This window comes from Neofelis nebulosa, chromosome 3 (genome assembly GCF_028018385.1).
Source record: "Neofelis nebulosa isolate mNeoNeb1 chromosome 3, mNeoNeb1.pri, whole genome shotgun sequence".
NCBI lineage: Eukaryota > Metazoa > Chordata > Mammalia > Carnivora > Felidae > Neofelis > Neofelis nebulosa.
This window is the reverse complement of record NC_080784.1, coordinates 44,155,076-44,176,632: the sequence shown is the minus strand read 5'-3', so window position 1 is coordinate 44,176,632 and position 21,557 is coordinate 44,155,076. Positions and strand designations below refer to the sequence as shown.

Here is a 21,557-nt window from a genome sequence, read left to right as displayed (position 1 = left end):
TCCATCTGTACATCAGGCTTTGGCATTGCTGATCTATCAGCTAGTCATAGAGAATCTTTCATGTATTCATAGGTGAAACTAGGGAGAAGTACCAATGCAAGACCAGAGAATTATATGGGAGTTTAGCCTACTTATCCTTTCATTGCTTTGGTTAGGCTCTTGCTTGACTCCAGATATACCACTTCAATCTTATAATGCATTATTTCAGATTTTACAAAATTTGTGACTTGGAAATCTTGGCAGAACAATCAGTTGTTTCATGGTCAGAACTTCTTTCTCAGAGTGTAATAATACACCAGCAGGTATTTTTCCAAAAATAAAGAATTATCTACTGGAAATGGCATGGTTTCATTCCAAAAACCTGGGGTATACATTGCTATTCTTCTATTAAAGCATAGAAGCATAATTCAGCATCTTTCCCCACCCCTGAAAGCACTAATACCATTTAATCTGGGTAATAGGACTGAAGCAATAGGGCTTGCATTTACCAGTCTGAGTCAGCTTCAAGGACCTCACCTACTATCTTCCCTACAGAAAGCTGATAGCCTTTCATATCACTTGATATATGGCTTGCAACAATATTTTCAGGTATATAATAAGCTGTTACTAGAATCTGAGGAAACCCAATAGTTGTTGTACTTCCATCTTAATAGTGGAAAATGTAAAACAAAATAACATGTCCTTTTCTTCAAAGGAGATGTTCTGACATGACATAAACAACTGGACTCCTAATCATTTATTAATGTACAAGCCACTGAATATCCCTAGTATTTAGCTCTCATCCTCTGGAGCACATATATCTTATAGATACCTACAAAGTGCTAGCTATTTTTGCTTATCTGGTCCATTAGCATGATATCTTTGATAGAGATAAGCACTGTGATATTCTCCAGATGTCCAAATAATACAGATATTGTTTGATTACTTTACGAAAGAGGATGGGAAAATTAACCCAGTCCTGGGAAAAACTAAAATGTATATTGTTATTCACTCCATGTGAATATGATAACTATCAGATGATTTTTTTTTCTAACAAAGATGAACTGGAGCAGATTTGCCTGATGAATAGCCACACACCATATACCATATCTTAATCTTTAGTAAAGACAACACATCTGGCACAATTACTGCAAATGTAAATACAACACTTTTGAGTTTGAGGATCCTATTATCATCCTTCAAGATATGCCTGGTTTTGTAGAGACTAGAGTAGTAACTTAAATGGAGATATTGTGGGGGCCACTAACTTTATATCTGCTGTATTTTAAAGGTGACAATAATCCAAGCCATTTACACCAGGACGTGATATTGTTTTTGGTTTTATATTTTATCCGTCTAGGGAAGTTTCAGAGGCCTCCACTTGTATTTACCCATAAGACAGTTTGACACCACAAATCAAAAGTTCTAGGTGGCAGTTTTGCCAAGCAGTATATATATAAATTCCAAACATACACATAAGGAGGGGAGAAATAGCCACTGGGTGAGTCCAAAGACCCAATATATCCTAGGAAAGAATTCCATTTATTATCTGATCCCTATATGTCCATGTCCTAAAAAAGGGAAAGTGATGAGTCTTCAGGTTTATGAGTATTTGTATCAGTTTGGACCTTGTGTCCAACAGTTCTCAAAATGTTTGGAGAACCTTTACTTCAAAATATAGTTACATGAAGAAATGGCCATAGTTCTTGTCAAGAACAGGAAGAATCATCATCACATAACTATATTGTTTTGATCCTGTTGAGAACTTTGTATTTAAGATGCTGCTGCTTCTTTAGTTAGTGATTCATGGTCAAAAACCTTGCTCAGTTCCAGAAATGTGGCAAGAAATTGTGACATTTTATTGGGACAACTGCTTTCAGCTTCCTGATTATCATTTGTTAATTACAATTCATTGGATAGATTGAACAGTACTTGTGTTGGCTGCATATTTTTTCACTAATAAGAAAGGTTTCCATAATTCTCTGAGGACCAGGCCCCTCTGGTTTGCCCTAGTATCTTGCCATTAATTATGATAATTTCTGATCATCATTGACTTCTATTGTCTCCTGGTTCTGTCACCCCCATGGGTATCAATGAACCCAGATCTGTAATAGTATCTCCTACCATAAGCATGGACTACACTAAGTTCCTAACCATTTCTAGTGAATTTTTAATTAAGTAAAATTAAGTAAATAAATGATATATCTTATGGACCTTCATGTGATGCGCTGCCATTTTTAGGGTTAGGCCTTATATAGTATATCCAATTAGCATGCCCATTTATCTGAGGCTTATAATCTCTTCTTCTACCATAAATATTCTGGCATTTGTATTCATGTGGTATGAGCCATTTTTTCCCCATGGTTCTAGGAGACATCATAGAAGTGTACATGCTACATCTATTGAGGATTTTGTCAGTGTCCTTATAAAGGTCCTTCAAATCAATAAACATTCTCTAGGTCAACCTTATATTCTAGTTCTTTCATAAAACAAACTCAGAATTCAGTTCATGACTACTGTTCTTGCCCCTATTGGGGCAAGTCTTGCATTTCCTTTGGAGTGTAATTGCTTTTGTTCCTTATCAGGCCCAGAACATCTCCAGTCAAATTATACTGTAATTCTTATTATTGGTATAGTGGCAGAAAGAAAAGTGGGAGAAAATTTTAGGGGGCATATGTTAACTTGCAAGTGCCAGACCTCTGTATAATCTTCTAGCAAGCAAGGAATTTCATCCCTTGACAGAAATAAATGAACCATTTCTGTAGGTTCAGATGAATCTGGAGATTTGAGATTTTGGGGGGATATCAATTCAGACAGCCACTTCCCACATATCAGAGTGTCATTACTTTCCAAGATTTTCCCATATATTGTCATAGAAGAACTTTTTTGTTGGAGGTTAGTTCTTTTTAATCAGTACATCATGTCTGATTGTCAACAATAAGTTATATGCCATGCTAAAAAAATCACAATTTGAAGAGACAGAGAAAGGTCTAGACCAGACACATATGCCAAAGATGTTGGAAGTATCAGACCAAGGATATAAAGCAGCCATGATTAATGTGCTTAGGGAAAGTAGACAACATAAAAGAACAGATGTGTAATATAAGCAGTGAGATAGAAACCCTAAAAAAATATTTTAAGTAATAGAAATCTAAAACACTATATAGAAGACATGAATTCCTTTGATGGAATCATCTGTATACAACCAAAGAAATAATCAGTGAGCTTGAGAAAATGTCAATAAAACAATCCAAAACTTAAGTGCAAAGAGAAAAAATAATAAAAAGATACAACAGAATATCCAAGAACTGTGGGACAATTAAAAAATATATACATGTCATGGGAATACCAGAAGGAGAAAAAAAGAAAGGGACAGAAAACTATTTGAAACAATATTGACACAATTTCCCCAAAGGTCCTAAACATAAACTTCAGAGAATGTCAGGCAAGGCAAACATTTTAAAAATGCATGTGGAAATAACATTCAAACTGCAGAAAATATAAAAAAATGAAGAGAATATCTTGAAATAACCTAGAAAATAAAAAAAAAACTTATCTACAGAAGAGCAAGGATGATAATTATGTTGTACTTTTCTTCAGAAATCATTGAAAGCAATGAGAAGGGAGTGAAATATTTAAATGCCGAAAAAAACCAAACAGCCACCTTGAATGTGTATCCATTAAAATTATACTTCAAAAAAGAAGGAAAAATAAAGACTTTCTTAAACAAACAAAATTTCAGAAAATTTGTCACAAATATACCTGCTTTGCAAGAAATGCTTCAGAAAGGACTGATGTAGGTTAGAAACTCAGACATACGTACAGAAGAAAGAGTAAAAGAGAAGGAATAAAGGAAGGTAAAATAAACTATTTTATTTTTCTTATTCTTTTTTTTTTACAAAGTTTATTTATTTATTTATTTGAGATAGAAAGCGTGAGCAGGGGAAGGGCAGAGAGAGAGAGAGAGAGAGAGAAAGAATCCAAGTGGGGTCAGAACAAAGGAACCATGAGATCATGACCTGAACCAAAACCAAGAGTCAGACACTTAACTAACTGAGCCACCCGGCACCCTTTCTTTCATGAATTTGACCAAGCTTTTAAGAAAGAAATTATATCAATTATTTACAACCTCTTCCACAAAATGAGGCAGAAGGAACATTTGCAAACTCATTCTTAGGTCAGCATTATCACAATACCAAAACCAAAGACATTATAAGAAAAAACTACAGACCAATATCACTCATCAGCAAAAATGCAAAAATTCTCTAAAATATTAGCAAATCAAATTATAAAAGAATAATATATCACAATAAAATGGATTTTATTCTTGGTATACAGGTGAGGTTATCATTTGAAGATCAATGACTGTAACCTATCACACCATTAGGCTAAAAAGAAAAGTCATATGACTATATATCAATAGATTCAGAAAAAAGGACTTGACTAAACATATACAATATATGATTGAAAATCACCAATCCAGTAAGAAATGGAGAAATTTCTCAATAGAAGGAAAATCTACAAAAATGCACAGATAACATCATACTTAATAATGAGAAACAGAAGACCTACATATAGCCAATATGTACCTGAAAAGATGCTCAATATTACTGATCATAAGAGAAATGCAAATCAAAACCACAATGATATATTACCCACACATGCTAGAATGGTTATTATCAAAAATATGTGAAATAACAAGTGTTGGTGAGGAAGAGGAGAATAGGGAACCCTCATGTTGGTGGGAATGCAAATTGGTGTAACTACTGTGGAAAACAGTATGGATGTTCTTCAAAAAATTAAAAATAGGAATACCATATGATCCAGTATTTCCACTTCTTCATATGTATCCAAAGAAACCAAATCACTAATTTTTAAAGATGTTAATTATAGCATTTTTTAAATAATAGTCAAAATATGGAAACAACCTAAGTGCTCATCTATGAATGAATGGATAAAAAGATGTTATATATCCTCACCAGCATCTGGAAAACAGTGTGGAGGTTCCTCAAAAAATTAAAAATAGATCTACCCTATGACCCAGAAATAGCACTGCTAGGAATTTGCCCAAGGGATACAAGAGTGCTGATACAAAGGGGCACTTGTACCCCAATGTTTACAGCAACACTGTCAACAATAGCCAAATTAGGGAAAGAGCCTAAATGTCCATCAACTGATGAATGGATAAAGAAATTGTGGTTTATATACACAATGGAATATTACGTGGCAATAAGAAAGAATGAAATGTGGCCTATTGTAGCAACGTGGAAGGAACTGGAGAATGTTAAGCTAAGTGAAATAAGTCATGCAGAGAAAGATACCATATGTTTTCCCTCTTATGTGGATCCTGAGAAACATAACAGAAAACTGTGGGAGAGGGGAAGGAAAAAAAATGTTAGAGAGGGAGGGAGGCAAACCATAAGAGACTCTTAAAAACTGAGAATAAACTGAGGGTTGATGGGGGTGGGAGGGAGGAGAGGGTGGGTGATGGGCGTTGAGGAGGGCACCTGTTGGGATGAGCACTGGGTGTTGTGGAAACCAATTTGACAATAAATTTCATATTAAAAAATATTATTCATATTATATATGAATACTATTCAGCCATAAAAACAATGAAATATTGCCATTTGTGGCAACATGGATGGACCTTGAGGGCATTACGCAAAGTAAAATAAGTTAGAGAGTAGAAGGCAAATACTAAATGATCTCACTTATAGATAGAATTTTTATTTTTTATTTTATTTTTTGTCTTAATACAGATGTTTATTTTTTATTTTTTTTAATTTTAATATGAAATTTATTGTCAAATTGGTTTCCATACAACACCCCGTGCTCATCCCAACATAGATAGAATTTTTAAAAACAAACATTTTTAAAAACAAGCATATAAATACAGAAACAGATTGGTAGTTGCCACAGGTGGGGGGAGGGGGGATGATGGGTGAAATGAGTAAAAGTTGTCAAAGATAAAGTCCCCAGTTATAATATAAATAAATTATGGAGATGTAATGTAAATATGATGATATAGTTAATAATATTGTATTGAATATTTGAAAGTTACCAAGAGAGCAGATCTTGAAAGTCCTCAGCACAAGAAAAAAATTGTAATTATATATGATGATGTATGTTAACTAGAATTATTGTGGTGATCACTTCACAATGCATACAAATATGAAATCACTAAATTGTACACCTGGATTATACCTCAATAAAAAAAAAAAGACATACATAAGAATACATAACAGACTAGGGAAAAACCTAAGAAAAAATAAATTGAAATAGAGTAAAACAAGAGACAAAGTTGAGGGAGAAATAGGAAAAAAGAACAAGTGGCAAGAAGAGAGTAAGCCATGGGGTTCAGAGAAAAAAAAGAACTTATTTTGTGAGATTTCACTTGTGTGTTGGGGGTGGAGGGTCACAGATGAGAAGCTCCAATGTAAAATAATATGAAAGAAAATTATGAAGAATAGGAAAAAGGAATATTATTAGTGTTCCCTAGGTTTATAAATTGCATCCCCTTTATTGTTTTTCAGGAAGTAAATGTTTTTTATTATTTTTAATTTAGATATGCTTATTTGAAAGTGACTTTCTCTAAGGTTTGAATTCATTTTTAAATATACAGATAGGAAATTGCTCTACCTTATTTAGAATTTCACATTAATATGGCCTACTACATTGAAGGAATATAAGAAAAAATAGTGAGAATATAGCTAGAAGCTTTCCTGCTAAGATCAGGAACAAGGCAAGGATGTTTAGTCTTACTACTTTTCTCTTTCAACATTATACTTAAAGTCATACCTAATGGTTTTAGTCATAAAAATTTATGGTACCTAATGGTTTTAGTCATAAAACATATGACTTTAGTCATACCTAAAGATTTTAAATATAAAACCTTAAGAACAGGAAATAAAAGATATAAAATTGGGGAAGAAAGAAATACAATTTTTTCTTCTCAGATGAGATGATTGTGTAAATTATCCCAAAGAATTGACAAAAAGAGATATATGAACCAATAAGTGATTATGTAAGGTAGCATAATGAAACTTTAATATATAAAAGTCAATTGTGTACTTATATATAACAATAAACAATTGGCATTTGAAATTGAAAACAATGCCATTTATATTAGCACCAGAAATAATTGGTTTCAAATTTACAAGACCTGTATTAGGAAAACTGCAAAAGTCTAATGTAACAAACTCAAAGATGTATAAAAATGGAGACATATTCCATGTACATGGATATGAACATTCAATATTTTCGAGATGTTAGATCTTCCACACTTGATCTATACATTCAATACATTCCCAAGAAAAATTCTAGTTGGTTATTTTCTGGTTATTGATAACTTATTTGGCAAACTAATGTTTATATGGAGAAGCAAAAGACGCAGAATAGCTAACATAATGCTGAAGAATAAAGAAGAACCATTTAACTACTTGACATGTATACATTTTTAAGGCTACAATAATCAAAACAAATTAATGGAATTAAATAGAGAAGATAGAATTAAACCCACATAAATATAATCAACTGATCTTTGATAATGGAACAGAGGCAAGTAGTTCAAAGGAAAAAAAAATCATCTTTCAGCAAATGGTGCTGGATATTCACATGCAAAAAGTTAGTACTTATTATTAATTTACTTAACTAAGTTACTAAGTACTTAGTTAACCTTTTATAAAAATTAGCTCAAATGGATCATAGATCTACATGTAAAATACAAAACTGTAAAACTTCTAGAGGATAAAATTGGAGAAAATCTCCATGACCCTGGATTTGGAGATAACTTTTTAGATACTTCAAAAGCATGTCGTATGAAAGAAAGACATGAAATTGAATACTGAAAACTTTGTCTTTAACAACAGAGACCAGATTCAGGAATGCCCACCACTTACAGTCAATCAGTAACTAATATTTTCAATAAATCTGCTGTTCTTTTCTTAACTTGTTGATATTCATATGTAGATTATTACTTTTCAGAATAATAAAATTATAAATTGCTAGGGAGATTAATTGAAACAGAAGTATATACTAAAAAGAGTTGAAAACTTACCTCTACACAAAAACCTGTACATGGATATTTAAGTAATTATATTCATAATTGCAAAATTTTGGAAGCAACCAATATGTCTTTCAGAGATGAATAAATAAACTCATAAATCCAGACATGAAGATATCTTAAGTGTATGTTACTAAGTGAAAGAAGTCACTTTGAAAAGCCTTTATAACTATATCACTGTATATACTATGTAACTATATAAGATTCTAGAAAAGGCTATATACTAACTATATAACATTCTGGAAGAGGCGAATCTATGGAGACAGTAACAAAATCAGTGGCTGCCATAGGTTGGGGCTGGGGGAGAAAAGAGGCACACAGAGGATTTTTTAAGCCAGTGAAAATTATTATTATAATGTGTATTATAATAATGGATACATGTCATTTTACATTTGTCCAAAACCATAAAATATACAACACAAAGAACGAACCCTAATGTAAACTCTCAGTAGTTTGGGTAATTATGATGTACCAGTGTAAGTTCATCAATTGTAACAAATATACACTTTTGATGCAGGAGGCTATACTTATGTCAGGGAAAGAGACATATGGGAAAATTCTATATTTTTCCCTCAGGTTTTCTGTGAACCTAAAACTGCTCTTAAAAATATTCTTATTAATTTTTTTAAAAAGTATATTATAAATGAAAAAAGAACAGGAGGGAGGGTTGGGAAGATGGCGGCATAGGAGGACGCTGGGCTCACCGCGTCCTGCTGATCACTTAGATTCCGCCTACACCTGCCTAAATAACCCAGAAAACCAGCAGAAGACAAGCAGAACGGATTTTCCGGAGCCAAGCATAGACGAGAGGCCCAGGGAAGAGGGTAGGAAGGGAGGAGAGGCGGTGCTCGCTACACGGACTGGCAGGAGGGAGCCGGGCGGAGGGGCAGCCTGCCGGCCAATCAGAGACCCCGAGTCTGGCTTGTAAAAGTGGAGGGGCTGGACGGAGTGTGTTCAGACAGCAAGCGGGACTTAACATCTGGAAGGTTATAAGTTAACAGCTCTGCTCAGAGAACTGGAGGGCTGGAGGACAATGAGAGGGAGAGTTGTTGAGCGAAACTGGCAAAATACAGGGATAAAGAAAAAATTCTGAAAGCAGCTAGGGATAAACGTGCTCTAACATATAAAGGGAGACCTATAAAAATCGTGACCGATCTCTCTACTGAAACTTGGCAGGCCAGAAACGAATGGCAGGAAATCTTCCCTGTGATGAACAGAAAAAATATGCAGCCAAGAATCTTGTATCCAGCAAGTGTGTCATTTAGAATAGAAGGAGAGATAAAGGTCTTCCCAAACAAACAAAAACTGAAGGAATTCGTCACCACTAAACCAGCCCTACAAGAGATCCTAAGGGGGATCCTATGAGACAAAATACCAGAGACATCGCTACAAGCATGAAACAAACCTACGGATATCACAATGACTCTAAACCCATATCTTTCTATAATAACACTGAATGTAAATGGACTAAATGTGCCAACCAAAAGAAATAGGGTATCAGAATGAATAAAAAAACAAGACCCATCTATTTGCTGTCTACAAGACACTCATTTTAGACCTGAGGACACCTTCAGATTGAAAGTGAGGGGATGGAGAACTATCTATCATGCTACTGGAAGTCAAAAGAAAGCTGGAGTTGCCATACTTATATCACACAAACTCGACTTTAAATTAAAGGCAGTAACAAGAGATGAAGAAGGGCATTATATAATAATTACAGGGTCTATCCATCAGGAAGAGCTAACAATAATAAATGTCTATGCACAGAATACAGGAGCCTGCAAATATATAAAACAATCACAAACATAAGCAGCCTTATTGATAAGAAGGTGGTAATTGCAGGGGACTTTAACACTCCACTTACAGAAATGGATAGATCATCTAGACACAGGGTCAATAAAGAAACAAGGGCCCTGAATGATACATTGGATCAGATGGACTTGACAGATATATTTAGAACTCTGCATCCCAAAGCAACAGAATATACTTTCTTCTCAAGTGCACATGGAACATTCTCCAAGATAGATCACATACTGGGTCACAAAACAGCCCTTCCTAAGTATACAAGAATTGAGATCATACCATACATACTTTCAGACCACAATGCTATGAAGCTTGAAATCAACCACAGGAAAAGGTCTCAGAAACCTCCAAAAACATGAGGTTAAAGAGCACCCTACTAAAGAATGAATGGGTCAACCAGGCACTTAGAGAAGAAATTAAAAAATATATGGAAACAAACGAAAATGAAAATACAACAATCCAAACGCTTTGGGACGCAGCGAAGGTAGTCCTGAGAAGAAAATACATTGCAATCCAGGCCTATCTCAAGAAACAAGAAAAATCCCAAATACAAAATCTAACAGCACACCTAAAGGAAATAGAAGCAGAACAGCAAAGACAACCTAAACCCAGCAGAAGAAGAGAAATAATAAAAAGCAGAGCAGAAATAAACAATATAGAATCTAAAAAAACTGTAGAGGAGATCAATGAAACCAAGAGTTGGTTTTTTGAAAAAATAAACAAAATTGACAAACCTCTAGTCAGGCTTCTCAAAAAGAAAAGGGAGATGACCCAAATAGGTAAAATCATGAATGAAAATGGAATTATTACAACCAATCACTCAGAGATACAAGCAATTATCAGGGAATACTATGAAAAAGTATATGCCAACAAACTGGACAACCTGGAAGAAATGGACGAATTCCTAAACAACCACATGCTTCCAAAACTCAATCAGGAGGAAATAGAAAGCTTGAACACACCCATAACCAGCGAAGAAATTGAATCATTCATCAAAAATCTCTCAACAAATAAGAGTCCAGGACCAGATGGCTTCCCAGGGCAGTTCTACCAGATGTTTAAAGCAGAGACAATACCTATCCTTCTCAAGCTATTCCAAAAAATAGAAAGGGAAGGAAACTTCCAGACTCATTCTATGAAGCCAGTATTACTTTGATTCCTAAACCAGACAGAGACCCAGTAAAAAAAGAGAACTACAGGCCAATATCCCTGATGAATATGGATGCAAAAATTCTCAATAAGATACTAGCAAATCGAATGCAACAGCATATAAAAAGAATTATTCACCATGATCAAGTGGGATTCATTCCTGGGATGCAGGGCTGGTTCAACATTCGCAAATCAATCAATGTGATACATCACATTGATAAAAGAAAAGAACCATATGATCCTGTCAATCGATGCAGAAAAGTCATTTGACAAAATTCAGCATCGATTCTTAATAAAAACCCTTGAGAAAGTCGGGATAGAAGGATCAATCTTAAAGATCGTAAAAGCCATTTATGAAAAGCCCACAGCTAACATCATCCTCAATGGGGAAAAACTGAGAGCTTTTTCCCTGAGATCAGGAACATGACAGGGATGTCCACTCTCACCACTGTTGTTTAACATAGTGTTGGAAGTTCTAGCGTCAGCAATCAGACAACAAAAGGAAATCAAAGGCATCAAAATTGGCAAAGATGAAGTCAAGCTTTCACTTTTTGCAGATGACATGATATTATACACGGAAAATCCGATAGACTCCACCAAAAGTCTGCTAGAACTGATACATGAATTTAGCAAAGTTGTAGGATACAAAATCAATGTACAGAAATCAGTTGCATTCTTATACACTAATAATGAAGCAACAGAAAGACAAATAAAGAAACTGATCCCATTCACAACTGCACCAAGAAGCATAAAATACCTAGGGATAAATGTAACCAAAGATGTACAAGATCTGTATGCTGAAAACTATAGGAAGCTTATGAAGGAAATTGAAGAAGATATAAGGAAATGTAAAAAAATTCCCTGCTCATGGATTGGAAGAATAAATATTGTCAAAATGTCAACACTACCCAAAGCTATCTACACATTCAATGCAATCCCAATCAAAATTGCACCAGCATTCTTCTCCAAACTAGAACAAGCAATCCTAAAATTCATATGGAACCACAAAAGGCCCCGAATAGCCAAAGTAATTTTGAAGAAGAAGACCAAAGCAGGAGGCATCACAATCCCAGACTTTAGCCTCTACTACAAAGCTGTCATCATCAAGACAGCATGGTATTGGCACAAAAACAGACACATAGACCAATGGAATAGAATAGAAACCCCAGAACTAGACCCACAAACGTATGGCCAACTCATCTTTCACAAAGCAGGAAAGAATATCCAATGGAAAAAAGACAGTCTCTTTAACAAATGGTGCTGGGAGAACTGGACAGCAATATGCAGAAGGTTGAAACTAGACCACTTTCTCACACCATTCACAAAAATAAACTCAAAATGGATAAGGAACTGAATGTGAGACAGGAAACCATCAAAACCCTAGAGGACAAAGCAGGAAAAGACCTCTCTGACCTCAGTCGTAGCAATTTCTTACTCGACACATCCCCAAAGGCAAGGGAATTAAAAGCAAAAATGAATTACTGGGACCTTATGAAGATAAAAAGCTTCTGCACAGCAAAGGAAACAACCAAAAAAACTAAAAGGCAACCAACGGAATGGGAAAAGATATTTGCAAATGACATATCGGACAAAGGGCTAGTATCCAAAATCTATAAAGAGCTCACCCAACTCCACACCCGAAAAACAAATAACCCAGTGAAGAAATGGGCAGAAAACATGAATAGACACTTCTCCAAAGAAGACATCCGGATGGCCAACAGGCACATGAAAAGATGCTCAATGTCGCCCCTCATCAGGGAAATATAAATCAAAACCACACTCAGATATCACCTCACGCCAGTCAGGGTGGCCAAAATGAACAAATCAGGAGACTATAGATGCTGGAGAGGATGTGGAGAAATGGGAACCCTCTTGCACTATTGGTGGGAATGCAAATTGGTGCAGCCACTCTGGAAAACAGTGTGGTGGTTCCTCAAAAAATTAAAAATAGACCTACCCTATGACCCAGCAGTAGCATTGCTAGGAATTTACCCAAGGGATACAGGAGTACTGATGCACAGAGGCACTTGGACCCCAATGTTTATAGCAGCACTCTCAACAATAGCCAAATTATGGAAAGAGCCGAAATGTCCATCAAGTGATGAATGGATAAAGAAACTGTGGTTAATATACACAATGGAGTACTATGTGGCAATGAGAAAGAATGAAATATGGCTCTTTTTAGCAATGTGGTTGGAACTGGAGAGTGTTATGCTGAGTGAAATAAGCCATACAGAGGAAGACAGATACCATATGTTTTCACTCTTATGTGGATCCTGAGAAACTTAACAGAAACCCATGGGGGAGGGGAAGGGGGAAAAAAAGGGGGTTAGAGTGGTAGAGAGCCAAAGCATGAGAGACTCTTAAAAACTGAGAACAAACTGAGAGTTGATGGGGGGTGGGACGGAGGGGAGGGTGGGTGATGGGTATTGAGGAGGGCACTTTTGGGATGAGCACTGGGTGTTGTATGGAAACCAATTTGACAATAAATTTCATATATTGGACAAAAAATAATAAAATTAAAATGAAAAAAAACCCAAAAAGCCCCTAATCATTTGGATAATTTATAAATAACTATGAAAGTAGAGAAAAATAATTTTGAAATAATTCAAACTGAAAACCTCTTTTGTGTAAATATCCAATCAGCTAAAATACTGACAAGAAATTTATTTCACTGGACTTTTCCAGACTTTTAACAGCTATTTTTCTGATTTTTATACAAATAAAACTTAAGCCTAAAAATAAATAAATAAATAAATAAATAACAACACTACAATAACTGCCAATAATTCACAATAATATGTCTAAGCAACTACATGTTCTTAAAATTTGAACTAAAGTTGGAAATTATAGAATTGTAAATCAACTCTATAAATTGTAAATAATAAAGTTGCCTATCTGTTGACATGTCATTGGAAAGTAAACAGAGCTTCTCCTAGATTTAGATTTTACTTGACATGTTAATTTTAATTATGAAACTAACAAATAGTGAAAATTCTTAAAATAAATACAGAAGTCTAATCTTACTTATTTTAATGTCATTTTTCATGGTGAAAAATTTTATTAAAAATAAAAAAGTGTAAATAAAATAAAAATGGCAGTAGATGAAGAAAATAAATTTGTGTCCCATAAAACTGTATCAATAATCTATAATCTCTACTTTGTTTTGAGATTTAATAAAAATCATTAAGGCTAAATACTTACAATGGAAAATTAAACAAAGAAAAACAAAAGATCAGAACAATAACTATATAGAAAGTAAAAAACAAAACATTAAAATATAGTTATACTCTTTGTTAACAACCTATAGAAAATTAAAGATAATGCAAAAAGCATTTTATATATTCTAAATCCAAACAATTTAAAAATTATAAAATTGAATCCTATAAGTTTGGTAAATTTGAAATAACTTTTATAATGTTGAATGCATCTTACACTGATTTTCTTTTAGGAAAATAATTTAAAAAGAACTAGAACTATAAATTAAAGAAGTAAAAATTAAACATAAATGTGACAGCAAATTTGTATTATTAGATTAAGATAGATAAGCAGTTGAGAAGAAATAAAAATTTTTGCATAAGGATACGTTTCCTATTAGAAATCTCTTCAGAGGAACAATCAGAAAATTCACTAATGTATCAACATGGTTTTAAGTGTACTCTGTATAAAATATTATATAGCCATAAATTTTAATTATTAAGAGTATGAGGGAGAACAAAATATATTCATAGTTATATTTATTTTATATGAATTTTATATAAATATGAATTTATATAAGTAAATTTTTATTTGTAAGTAAATTATTTATGTTTATAAGTACATATTTATAAGTAAAGCATGAACTTATTGTCATAAGAAAAGAATAAATGTTTTTCATTTAAACGTTTTTAATTCATAAGTTGTGGGTGCTTACAATAAATTCAACACATGTAGTACAATATATTTAACAGTCTTTGAATTAGCTTCACTGATTTTCTTTATATTGATCAGCTATTTCTGGACCAGGTCAGATTAAAAGTAACCTAGAGTCTCAATTCTCCCAAATAAGATATTTTTTTTTACTTTTAATCACCCACAAAAATAACATTTAACTTAGAACTATAAAAAAAGTTACTTACTCCATTTCCTCTGCATTTTGTAGCAGCATTACAGTTATATTCCACCAAGTGAACTTTTTTGCAGGTTTTATTTATACAATACTAAAGTAAAAGACAGATAATATTTCATAATCATTCATACATTTGATATAACATGAGAAAAGAATTATGTCTTATATACCCAATTTGAGACTTTTTATTCCATATTACTCTCATTTGGGTACAAAAAGTCTAGGATTCCAATACAAAATCTAAACAATAATCAATTAAAGAAAAATAACTTGGGTGTTTGCCTTGACATAGTTTTTTTTTGTAATAATGTAATATAATTTGGCATTTAGGAATTAAATTGAGAATCTCCATAAGGGAGATTTTCTATATTATGTTAATATTCTGTTATAAATAATTGGTTAGTGTTAATGATTTGTGCCCTCAAAACTTGGAACATAATTCATTAATTGTGTCTTGGTTTCAAATGTAAGTGAATATTTTGGATTATAAATTATCATGAATCTTTGTTATAATATTGATAAGAATAGTTTGTCAAGAGAAATATTTTAACTTCATTTGTAACCATTGTAAAACCCTTGTTCCATAAAAATGGGTAATCCAGTGGTAATTAGTCACCAGTATATGTAACTTTTGCTTCCTTTACCATTTTATATTTTGTTAACTGGCCTCCTGGCTTATGTTCTTTTATTTTATTTTAAAAAACACTATAAATTATAAGTAATACATCAAAAATATGAATATATCAAGTAAGAATAAAAATTTGTTTTTGCAATTATTTCCTGAAAATTAACATATACCCAATACATAAAGTTGCATATGCAAGCCTACATTTGCCTCCTCTTTTCAATATATTTGAAATTCTAGCCAGTGCAATTAGGCGATAAAAATAAATAAAAGGCATACAAATTGCTGAGAAAGAAGTAAAATAATCTGTTTGCAGATGACATAATTGTACATATAGAAAACTCTAAAGACTCCACATGTAAAAAGCTTGTCAGGACTAATCAAAAAAAGTAAATTTACGGAATAAAATATTAACATACAAAAATCAAATGTATTTCTGTACAGTAACAATGAACATTTTTTTAAAATTAAGGAAACAATTCCAATTATAACAGTATAAACTATTACTAACCAACTAAACTAAACAAGATGATAAATGATTTGTATGCTGAAAACTACCAAGAAAGGCTGAAAAAAATTAAAGAAGGCCTAAAGAAATGGAAAGATACCCATTCATACCCGTTCATGGACTGAAATACATAATACTGTTAAGATGTTAATGCTATCCAAAACAATTTACAAATTCAATGTAGTCTCTGTTAAAATTCTAATGACACTTTTTCAGAAATAAATAATCCATCCTAAAACAATTTCAAGGGACTTCAAATTGCCAAAAGAGACTTACAGAAAGACAAAGTGGGATAACTCATGCTTCTTGAGATCAAAACTTTCTACAAAGCTACAGCAACTAAAACAATGTGGTCATGGAGTAAATTCAGGCATTACTGATGAATGGAATATATTAGACAGTTAAGAAATAAATCCTCTCATATATGGTCAAATAATTTTCTTTTTTTTTTAATTTTTTTTTCAACGTTTTTTATTTATTTTTGGGACAGAGAGAGACAGAGCATGAACGGGGAAGGGGCAGAGAGAGAGGGAGACACAGAATTGGAAACAGGCTCCAGGCTCCGAGCCATCAGCCCAGAGCCTGACGCGGGGCTCGAACTCACAGACCTCGAGATCGTGACCTGGCTGAAGTCGGACGCTTAACCGACTGCGCCACCCAGGCGCCCCTATGGTCAAATAATTTTCAAGAAGTCTGCCAAGTCCTTTCAATGACAAAGGACAATGTTTTCAACAAATGACTCTGGGATATTGGATATCCACATGCAAAAGAATGAAATTAGACCCTTATACCATCTGCCACAACTAACTCAAGATGTATTGAAGACCTAAAGAACTAAATGATAATACTCTGAGGAGACACAGGGAAAATCTTCATAACATTAATTTGGAAACATGATTTTGGATGTGATACCCAAACAACAGGGAACAAACAAGAAAACAGATATACTGGGCTTAATCAAAATTAAAAGGACTTTTGTCTGCAAACGACATTATCAAGAGACTGAAAAGGCACCCACGGAATGGAAGGAAATATTAAAAAATCATCATCTGGTAAGAGATTAATATCCAGAGTTTATATTAAGGATTGGTATACAAGTATATATTAAGGATTCCTTAAACTCAAGAACAACAACGAAAATCAACACCAAATTAAAAATGGGCAAAAGGCACAAATAAACATTTATTTGAAGAAATTTATTTGAAGAAATAATAGCTGAAAACTTCCCCTAATCTGAGGAAGGAAACAGATATCCAGATCCAGGAAGCACAGAGAACACCCATCAGATTTAACAAAAGCAGACCCACACGAAGACATATTGTAACTAAATTTGCAAAATATGATGACAAAGAAAAAAATTTAAAAGCAGCAAGGCTAAAGAAATTAGTAAATTATAAGGGAAAACCCATAAAACTAGCAGAGTTTTCAACAGAAATTTTGCAAGTCAGAAGGTTGTGGCATTTTATATTCAAAGTGCTGAATGGGAAAAATCTGCAGCCAAGAACACTTTATACAACAAGGCTGTCATTCAGAATAGAAGGAGAGGTAAAGAGTTTCCCAGACAAACAGAAACTAAAGTAGTTCATGACCACAAAACCAGCTCTGCAAGAAAAGGGGATTCTTTAAATGGAAAGGAGAGACCAAAGTGACAGTATAGAGGTAGGAAACACAAAATCAGTAAAAATGAAAATTTTTATAAAAAATAAGTGAAGGAACTCATGCATAAAAAAAGAATATAAAATATAATAACATATACCTAAAACAAGAAGGAGTCAGGAGAAACGAATGGGTTCAAACTTAACAATCAACTTAATATAGACTGCTATGTGCAGAAGAAGTTATATACAAACCTAATGGTAACCATGTATCAAAAGCCACTAACAAATAAAGAATAAAGAGAAATAAATCCAAATATATCACTAAAGAAAGTCAGCAAAACATGAAAGACAAAAAACATCAGAGAAAATCTTCAGAAACAACCACAAAACAAGTAATAAAATAGCAATAAACATATTTACCAATAATTAATATGAATGTTAATGGACTAAACCCTCTAATCAAAAGACATACAGTGACAGAATGGATTAAAAAAAGAACACACATCTATATGCTTCTTACAAGACATATATTTTGTTTTATTTTTAAAATGTTTTTATTTATTTTTGAGAGAGAGAGAGAGAGGGAGAGAGGGAGAATGAGTACGGGAGGGGCAGAGAGAGAGGGAGACACAGAATCCAAAACAGGCTTCAGGCTTGGAGCTGTCCACACAGAGCCCAACACCGGGCTCTAACTCGTGAACCACGAGATCATGACCTAAGCAGAAGTTAGATGCTTACCTGACTGAGCCTCCCAGGCACCCCAAGAGATATATTTGAGATCTAAAGACATCTACAGATAGAAAGTGAGAAGATGAAAAAACATCTATCATGCAAACAAATGTCAGGAAAAAAAAAGCCAAAGTAGCAATATTTATATTGGAAAACATAGACATTAAATCAAAGACTGTAACAAGAGACAAGGAAGGACACTATATAATAATAAAGCATACAATCCAACAAGAAGATATAACAATGGAAAATATGCACCCAACATAAAAGCATATACATAAAACTTAATAACAAACATAAGGGAACTAATCTATAATAATACAATAATAGTAGGGGACTTTTGCACCCCACTTACGCTGATGGACATAGCATGCAAATAGAAAAACAAGGAAACAATGGCTTTGAATGATGCACTGGACTACATCAATTCAACATATATATTCAGAACATTCTATCTTGAAACAGCAGAATACACATTCTTTTCAAGCACAAATGGAACATTCTCCAGAATAGATCACATACAAATAGAAGTTTGTATTAGCCCACAAAACAAACTTCAACAAATTCAAGAAGGTCAAAGTCATACCCTGCATCTTCTCTAACCACAAAGCTATGAAAGTAGAAGTCAATCACAAGAAAAAATTTGGAAAGAATACAAATATATGGAAGTGAAATCACATGCTACTAAACAATGAATTAATCAACCAGGAAATCAAAGAAGAAATTAAAATGTACATGGAAGCAAATGAGAATGAAAACACCACATCCCAAAACCTAGGATGTAGAAAAAGCATTTTTTTTTAAATTTTTTAGTTTTTATTCTTGAGAGAGAGAGACAGATACAGCATGAGTGGGGAAGGGTCAGAGAGAGAGAAAGGGAGACAAAGAATCTGAAGCAGGTTCCAGGCTCTGAGCTGTCAGCACACAGCCTGACACAGGGCTCAAACTCATGAACCGTGAGATCATGACCTGAGCCGAAGTCAGACGCTTAACCAACTGAGCTACCCAGGCGCCCCCAGAAAAAACATTTCTAAGAGTGAAGTTTATAGCAATACAGGCCTACCACAAGAAGCAAGAAATATCTCAAACAACCTAAGCTTATACCTGAAGGAGCTAGATAAAGAACAACAAAAGAGGCCTCAAACCAGCAGAAGGAAGGAAATAACAAAGATTAGAGCAGAAATGAATGATACAGAAACAAGCAGACAAACAACAACAACAAACAACAACAACAACAGCAACAACAAAAAAATAAAACCAGGAACTAGTTCTTTGAAAAAATCAATAAAATTGATGAGCATCTAGCCAGAATTATCAAGAAAAAAAGAGAAAGAACTCAAGTAAATAAATTCACAAATGAGAGAGGACAAATAACAACCAGCACCAAAGAAATACAATTGCAAGACACTACTTGCAACTACTAGCACTACCAACAAAGTGGTCAACCTAGAAGAAATGGATATGTTCCTAGATATAAATCCACTGTGAAAAGTGAAGCAGAAGAAAAAGAACATTTGAATGGATCGATAACCAGCAAAGAAATTAAGTCAGTCATAAGAAAAATCCCAACAAACAAAAGTCCAGATCAGATGGCTTTACAGGCCAACATGATCCTTACATCAATACCAGATAAAGGCATTACTAAAAATGAGAACTACAGGATAATATCCTTGATGAAAACAGATCCAAAAATTCTCAACAAAATACCTGCGAATCAAATTAAACAATTAATTTAAAAAAATCATTCATCACGAGTAAGAGAAAGTGAGTTCATTGTGATACAATTTAAAAGCAGATTACACCATCCACCCTTTGTGTTCTAATGTTACATATACTTTACACATGCAAACTACATTTATCCCCAAAGTTTCCAAATTCTCATCCATTATAACACTATCAAAGCTTATTTCTTCACCTGAATTAGCTCCAGCTGTGGATTAGATTCCTGCCTATATTTCACTGAGTACAGCTCTTCCATCTGTAGTTTGTGAAACTAGAACTATCTGTCCCCAACACCACCAATATACAAGAGTACGGCAGGCATAGGATAATTTGTATAGATATTTCTATTCAAAAAGGGCAAGGAGATGGCACATAAAAAGGAATCACTAGTCCATAGCAGTTTCTTGAATAGGTTTCAAGGTGTGTGCATCATCATATTTGGCTCTTGATTCTGCCCTCTGAGATCTTGTTTTGTTGTCTTAGTATTCCTTTCTTTTTCATAAAAGGTAGCACGTGTTTACAGCTGAGCAACTGTCTCAACCTGTTTCCAACCACTAGAATTTGAGAAGTCCAACATCCTCTTTACTATTTACTATTCTTTGTCCCTATCATTCTTGCTGGCAGTGTGTCTGGTGATATTTCACAAAAACTGTGCAGACCACTTGTGAATCTCATTGGAGTTCATTCCATTACACAAAAGCCACACTCACAACTCTCTTCAAAATAAGCTTTTCTTTACCTTGGGCTTCTGTTGATATGGCTGAAAGACAAAACTCTAAAGCTTTTGGAGGCCAATTTTTTCTTTTTTTTACAGAATCTGAGGGGAACACCTTTAATTTCTAAACATCCTTTGATGTTTTTGAACTCTTATGTTTGTATAGTCTCAGTTTTGGCTCCATTTTCCTGATAGTTCTTGGAAATCATTTAATTTTGCATTTTTTTACTGTGTGAAGAGGTTGGGAACTTTCAGAATAATTGAGTCATGGTTGCATTTTGTTTAACAATTATCTCAATTTACTACTTTCCTCTCGTATTTTATTACAAGCATCAAGAAGAAGCCAGTCTAGATCACCAAGTTCATTAGGTACATGTTCTGCTTTTCACATACTGTAAAAGAAAATGTGCTAGGTTTTCTGCCCCTAACAAAATGGGTCCTTCCTTTTCCAGTTTTGAATAATGTATTCCCATTACCTCTTGAGCCCTCAACATCAATTTTCTCAAAGTTGAGAGTTCTAGATGTCTATTTCAGGCAATTTGAGCTTCATCTATCATGG

General features: G+C 33.8%; 1 protein-coding gene across 4 annotated transcripts in view; it reads right to left on the bottom strand.

The window, feature by feature from the left end:
* Positions 1-21,557, bottom strand: part of LOC131506708 (disintegrin and metalloproteinase domain-containing protein 18-like) — a 136,721-nt gene that overhangs the window by 24,181 nt on the left and 90,983 nt on the right. For 3 of the 4 annotated variants that reach the window (XR_009259102.1, XM_058720595.1, XM_058720594.1), the window contains one exon: positions 15,112-15,192. The exons of the other annotated variant lie outside the window; for it this stretch is intronic. Coding sequence is in view for 2 of the 3 variants with exons in the window: in XM_058720595.1 (XP_058576578.1) it covers positions 15,112-15,192 (81 nt within the window). In the remaining variant the exon portion in view is untranslated. The remainder of the gene's footprint in view (positions 1-15,111; positions 15,193-21,557) is intronic. 4 annotated transcript variants of the gene reach the window in all.